Below are 7,448 nucleotides of genomic sequence, written 5' to 3'. Positions count from 1 at the left end.
GTTCAGAAGCAAGAGTACGGAATTGTATGGCGTACTCGCCAACGGAAGAATTACCCTGGACCAGGTTCAGCAAGGCAGTCTCAGCAGAAGAGGCTCGGGCAGGTTCCTCAAAGACACTTCGGACTTCAGCGAAGAAGGACTGGACTGTGGCTGTGGCTGGATCATTGCGGTCCCAGAGCGGTGTGGCCCAGGACAAGGCCTTTCCTGAAAGAAGGCTTACTACGAACGCCACCTTAGACCGTTCTGTAGGAAACAAGTCTGACAACATCTCCATATGCAGGGAACACTGAGACAAAAATCCACGGCAGAGTCTGGAGTCCCCATCAAATTTGTCCGGCAGGGACAAGCGGAGGTTAGGAGCGGCCACTCGCTGCGGAGGAGGTGCAGGAGCTGGCGGAGGAGATGGTTGCTGCTGTAGCAGAGGCAGAAGTTGCTGTAACATGGCGGTCAACTGCGACAGCTGCTGTCCTTGTTGGGCAATCTGCTGCGATTGCTGAGCGACCACCGTGGGAAGATCAGCGAGACTTGGCAGCGGCACCTCAGCGGGATCCATGGCCGGATCTACTGTCACGATTCGGCTTCCAGGTAGTGGATCCTCTGTGTCAGCGAGGGATTGGCGTGGACCGTGCTAGTGGACCGGTTCTAAGAGGCTACTGGTTTTCACCAGAGCCCGCCGCAAAGCGGGATGGTCTTGCTGCGGCAGTAGCAACCAGGTCGTATCCACTAGCAACGGCTCTACCTCGCTGACTGCTGAGAAGGCGTGGGACAGAAGGACTAGGCAGAGGCAAGGTCAGACGTAGCAGAAGGTCGGGGGCAGGCGGCAAGGTTCGTAGTCAGGATGGGTAGCAGAAGTTCAGGTACACAGGCTTTGGACACACTAAACGCTTTCACTGGCACAAGGCAACAAGATCCGGCAAGGGAGTGCATGGGAGGAGGTCAGATATAGTCAGGGACCAGGTGGAAGCTAATTAAGCTAATTGGGCCAGGCACCAATCATTGGTGCACTGGCCCTTTAAGTCTCAGAGAGCTGGCGCGCGCGCGCCCTAGAGAGCGGAGCCGCGCGCGCCAGCACATGACAGCAGGGGACCGGGACGGGTAAGTGACCTGGGATGCGATTCGCGAGCGGGCGCGTCCCGCTGTGCGAATCGCATCCCCAACGGCCATGACAGTGCAGCGCTCCCGGTCAGCGGGACTGACCGGGGCGCTGCAGGGAGAAAGACGCCGTGAGCGCTCCGGGGAGGAGCGGGGACCCGGAGCGCTAGGCGTAACAATACCAACACACTTTATGGCCGGTATCCAGTATGCTGCAAAATACAGTGTAGTCTGTCTGCATAAAAACAGATGACCCCTAGTAGCGGCTATTTCCATATTAGATTTTTTAGTAAAATTGAAATTATTTTTTAAAATGTATATTTTAAAAAGTCTTCTTATCAGTAGTACTACAAAATATAAAAAGTTTTTCATAATGACCATGCCTCTTTAATGCAATTATTTCAGCCAATACATTGTTTGCCAAACAAAGTTTATCTTTGTCAAGAAGTAAATTTACTAGGTACAGCAGGTGGATGAGTAAAATTCTCTGGAACAATAAAATGGTTCAAAGTGGTTCCATAACAGACTGTCTCCAGTCTATTTTTATGCCATTAAACATAGGTTGACACATACAGATTAAAGTAAATAGAGGTGAAATCGACCTTTGGAACTTTCATTCACTGCTGGCATAAATAGCTCAACTGAAACTCATAGTAATAGCTGACATTAGTTCCATGCAGGCAGTTCAGAAATGTGCATTATTTTTCTATACTATGATAATTAGATGAATGAGCAGAATGAGACAAACATAGAAGTGTAGACAATATTGTGTAGACAATAGATTATATCAATGTGACTCCTGTGAACATGTCATCTGGGCAGTCATTTGTAAAAATAGATTAGTCATTTTATACCACAACTATCCAAGATCACTGCTGCATGGTACCAAAACTGATTTACTAAAGGGGTGTTTACATATCATAAAGATATGGTATATCACTACGATATGCTTTTACTTGATGATCATGGGTGTCTATCTTATGGAATCCCCACTAGTTCTACATCCCCTTCTGAGTTTTTTCCTGTAAAGCAGCACTCCCCACTACTGGTTAAAAAAAAAAATTGTAAGGCCTTGTTCACATGGCTGAACATTTCTGCAGACAGCTAGTACTGTTCGGAAATGGACCATCTCTATAGACTGCAATGCATTTCCAAGTAAATTCTGCAGTACAGAATTTGAGTTATCGCTGTAGATGTGTCCACTGCAGAAATTCTGCCACGTGCAAGATGCAGGATAATCCCATTGAAAACAATAGTCTGCTGTAACAGTATTTCCGAGCAGAATTTTTCTGCTTGATTCCACTCGAAATTCCGCCATGTTGGGGGTGCAGCACTACATAAGCCATCTTGTTGGCAGTATATTCAAAAATGGGTTTTCATATTTTATGTAACTAAAGCTTATTCAGTTTATGAATAACAATTATGCAACTTTTTATTATACTTTGTGTCTCATACCTTAACCATTTTTCTTAATTTCTGTTTCTTGTCTGCAGCACTTTTACTGTTACTGAAGATATATCTCACATATTAGGGCTCATTTACACCAAAGCTGGGCTCCATCACCTTTAGGGTCTGTTTGATGCCAAAAAAAAAGCCTGACAAATCTCATTTGCTTAAATGGGGTCTGTTAGGTGTGCAGTATTTTACAGGAGTTGAGCAGAGTAAAAAAAAAAAAAAACATTCTTTAAATGGGTTAAGTAAAGGAGTCCTCTCTTAGTGGAGCCCAGCGACAGTATAAATAAGATAGCTTGTGTTTTAGATTAAATGACCATGCCATCATGTATGAAGTAGAGATTTGACAATATTATTGGATTCAGTAGAGATTACCATCACTGATAAATTACAATCTATTCCACATCTGGATACTACTCTGCATTATTTGGTTTCTTATCATCATCTGCCTCATGTTCACTTTCAGACTCTTCTGAACGGTGAGATTCATCTTCTGAACGGTGAGATTCAACTTCTGAACGGTGAGATTCATCTTCTGAACGGTGAGATTCATCTTCTGAACGGTGAGATTCATCTTCTGAACGGTGAGATTCATCTTCTGAACGGTGAGATTCATCTTCTTTAACCATATCAGCACTATTATCGTAACTTGTCTCATTTTTATCCATTGGCGGCTCATTGTTCTCATTGATCTTGGTCGAATCTTCATCCTTTTCTGACTTCTTTTTATTGTTGTTTTCCTGAATTTGCTCTTTTTTGTCACCTACTTTTTGCTGATCTATATTCTTTTCCTTTTTTTCATATTCCGACTCTGAATGTTGACTTTCTTTTTTACTTCTCGTATAGTCATTGTTCATGTCTTCTTGCTTTGCATTATTTATTTTCTCCATTGACTGTCTGTCATTGTCATTATCATCTTTACACTGCTTCGTTTTGCCATATTTTACGGACTCTTTTTTGGCAGCTTTCTTTTTTCCTTTTAAATTCTGTGGACACAAAAATGCTATTAAATGGTGCTACACCTTATATCTGCTTATCAGCATTAACTATTTTGTACATACAACCATATTAGGCTTAGAATACTGAAAGTATATATTTTTTCTCTATTAAGTTTCCTCACCACTTAATTTAAATGGGTTATCCAGAGAATTAATTTTATAAAATGAAAAAGAAAAGCTTATGTACTTACCAGCCACTGTTCCCTTGCCAGTGCCATGCTAACTTTGTTGGTCTATGCTGCCAAGCACTTCCTGCTCACTATTTTAAATGACAACTCCTTTAATTGGTGCTAATATCACTAGTAACTGGGGTATCACCTTTAATTTCCGTTAGAAGAAAATTCTGTAAGCCTAGAGAAAATAAGGTTCCCACATGGTAGGATGGTATACACAGAATTTTTTTCTGGGGGGTGGACGGTCGTCATGATTTTAATGTCATCCTTTCTCTTCTTCTTTTTAATGTCATCAAGGGGAGGGACATAGTATCTAATTTTTTTATTTTTAAACTCAAAATGACATACTGCATGGAGGCTTGTTTTTTACACAGTGCACTTCACAGTAAAAATGACATGTTATCTTTTTTCTGTAGGTCAATATGATTACTATGATAGTTGATGGTTTAGAATCATTCACACAATTTAAAAAAAAATTGAAACTTAAAAAAATGCTTAAATCTCTCTCTTCTGACTCTTGCAGACCACAGAATCACAACTGAAAATTATCTTTTCACCTTGTCAAGTACTTTTGGCAAAAATTTTTGTAGCTTCTCACACTCAAGGAACACATGCCCTGACTCCTTTTTCTGACACCTTGAGCAGCTAATGTCTCTTCTCAAACCTATTTTACCTAATGACAAAGGTGAATTATGTAATCTATGAATTATCTTAAAAAAAACAAGATTTTGTGATTCTTATTAACTGAAGCCTTTGAGATATCATTAACCACCGCCTTCCAATCCTATATAGAGATACTTTTCAACAATTTCTTGTAAAAATTTCCCACTTTTTTCTCCTACACCACGTCCCCTTCTAAAATTTCAAACACCACATGACTCCTAATCACCCATCTTGGATTCTTTTTATCCTTGTGAAATGTATTGTGTAATTGCATATATGCAAATTTGTGATTTTCCCCTATGTGGTACAGTGCTTTTATTTCTTCCCAAGTCAATAATTTCTTGTCCCTCATTACTTGATGAACTTTACAGTTACAGTCCAGTTTTTTTCCAATCCACATAATTTTTACATTAAATAAGTTCAGAAACATTTTTGTTCCCCCCATAAAGGTGTCCGATTGAAACTAGCTGTAAACCCAAGCATTTTTTTCACCAATGCCCAAATTTTCCCAAAGCACCATTGAAAAGAGGATTGATCTCTGCCCTTCCTTATTGCATTTCCCGTTTCCAACCATACCAAGATATTACTTTCATGGCCCCACATTCTAAGGCATATGTCCCTCATCAGACCATCTTTTTGCCCTAACAATTCCAATGACGATGGTATGTGCAACATCCCCAAATTCCTTTGTTTATCTTATGTTCAATTTTTTAAAAACATTTGTCTGGAATCCAGTTTGGGACTACTCTCAGATTAGCAGTAGTGCTAGTGGTAATCAAATTAATAGTAATAAAATTCCTTTAACCCCTTAAGGATACAGGGCGTACTTGTATGCACTGAGTCTGCTCCCTTTCTATAACGCGGGGCCACTGCATGGCCCAGCATCATAGCGGGTCGGGCCCTTCCTCTAATAATGGCCGGGACCCGTCTGAATTATAAATATATATTGTTAATTAACCCCTTAAGGACCAAGCCCATTTTGGTCTTTGGCCTTCTAAAAATCATAACTCTCTTATATTTCCATCCACAGACCCATATGAGGGCTTGTTTTTTGCATCACCAATTATACTTTGTAATGACATCATTTATTTTACCATAAAATGTATGGCGCAACCAAACAAATATTATTTATGTGGGAAAATTGAAAAGTAAACCGCAATTTAGCAAATTTTGGAAGTTTTTTTTTTCATGCTGTACACTTTCCGGTAAAAATGACATGTTTTCTTTATTCTGTGGGTCAATACGATTAAAATGATACCCATGTTGTATGCTTTTCTATAATTGTACCGCTTAAAAAAAATCTCAAACCATTTAAAAAAATTTGTATGTTTGAAATTGCCCTATTTTGACCACCTATAACTTTCTAATTTTTCCATATATGAGGCGATATGAGGGATCATTTTTTGCGCCATGATCTGAACTTTTTATTAGTACAACTTTTGCTTAGGTTTTACTTTTTATTCATTATTTATAAAAAAAAATGTTAATAAAATGTGACAAAAAAGGTGCAATTTTGGACTTTTTTTTATTTTTTTACATTTACGCCGTTCACTGTACGGGATAATTAACAATATATTTTAATAGTTCATACTTTTACGCATGCAGCGATACCAAATATGTGTAATTTATTTTTTTACGCTTTTTGGGGAGTAAAATTGGGAAAAACAGACGTTTTATTTTTTATTGGGGGAGGGGATTTTTCACATTTTTTTACTTTTTTATTTTAAATGTTTACTTTTTTTTATTTACTCTTTTTATGTTCCCATAGGGGACTATTCATTGCAATCAGTTGATTGCTAATACTGTGCAGTGCTATGTATAGGACACAGCACTGCTCAATATTATCGGTGATCTTCTGCTCTGGTCTGCTCGATCGCAGACCAGAGCAGAAGACCCCGGGAGACGGCCGGAGCCAGGTGAGGGGACCTCCGGCTGTCATGCTCGATGATCGGATCCTCGCGGCAGCGCTGCGGGCGATCCGATCGTCCATTCAAACTACCGCAATGCCGCAGATGCCGTGATCTGTATTGATCACGGCATCGAAGGGGTTAATGGTGGACATCCGCGCAATCGCGGATGTCCGCCATTACCGGCGGGTCCCTGGCTGCTGATATCAGCCAAGACCTGCCGGGCATGACGCGAGCATCGCTCCGGTGCTCGCGATCATGTCGGCGCGTAAATGTACGTCATGGTGCGCTAAGTACCACATCACCATGACGTCCATTTACGTCCATTGTCGTTAAGGGGTTAAATCACACAGTCAATGGCGTACGCGCAAAAAAATTCCAAAGTCCAAAATAGCGTATTTTTGGTCACTTTTTATATAATGAAAAAATAAATAAAAAGCGATCAAAAAGTCAGATCAATACAGAAATGGTACCACTGAAAACTTCAGATAATGGTGCAAAAAATTTGCCCTCATAGTGCCACATACGCGGAAAAAAAAAAGTTTTTTTCACTTTTTTTTGCAATGTTATAGCTCCTATAGGGACCTATAACACTGCACACACTGATCTTTTACATTGATCACTGGTTTCTCATAGGAAACCAGTGATCAATGATTCTGCCGCTTGACTGCTCATGCCTGGATCTCAGGCACTGAGCAGTCATTCGGCGATCGGACACCAGGAGGCAAGGTAGGAGACCCTCCTCGTGTCCCACAGCTGTTTGGGATGCCATGATTTCGCCGCGGACATCCCAAACAGCCCCCTGAGCTAACCGGCAGTGTTTTATTTTCACTTTAGAGGCGGCGTTCAACTTTAAATGCCGCGTCTAAAGGGTTAATAGCGCGATCATTGCCGCGCGCTATTAGCCACGGGTCCCGGCCCGTGGCTAATAGCGGTCCCGACCCGCTATGATGTGGTCCTGCGTTATGGAAAGGGAAAGGACTCAGGACGTACAGGTACGTCCTTGGTCCTTAACAGGATAAATTTTCCTGCATGTAGTTCCAGAAGTACGACAAAATCAAACCTATATAAGTAGGGTATCATTTTAATCGTATGGACCTACAGAATAAAGAGAAGGTGTCATTTCTATCGGAAAATGTACTGCATAGAAACGGAAGCCCCCA

General features: G+C 41.0%; 1 protein-coding gene across 3 annotated transcripts in view; it reads right to left on the bottom strand.

The window, feature by feature from the left end:
* Positions 1-1,505: 1,505 nt before the first annotated feature.
* CFAP97D2 (CFAP97 domain containing 2) overlaps positions 1,506-7,448 on the bottom strand; it is a 70,081-nt gene continuing 64,138 nt past the window's right edge. For all 3 annotated transcript variants that reach the window (XM_056555990.1, XM_056555989.1, XM_056555991.1), the window contains exon 5: positions 1,506-3,530. In XM_056555990.1, the coding sequence (XP_056411965.1) occupies positions 2,958-3,530 (573 nt within the window). In that variant the 3' untranslated portion in view covers positions 1,506-2,957. The remainder of the gene's footprint in view (positions 3,531-7,448) is intronic.

This window comes from Hyla sarda, chromosome 2 (assembly GCF_029499605.1).
Source record: "Hyla sarda isolate aHylSar1 chromosome 2, aHylSar1.hap1, whole genome shotgun sequence".
Taxonomy (NCBI): Eukaryota; Metazoa; Chordata; class Amphibia; order Anura; family Hylidae; genus Hyla; species Hyla sarda.
Note: the sequence above shows the minus strand (reverse complement) of the source record. Positions and strands in the feature narration are given on the sequence as shown.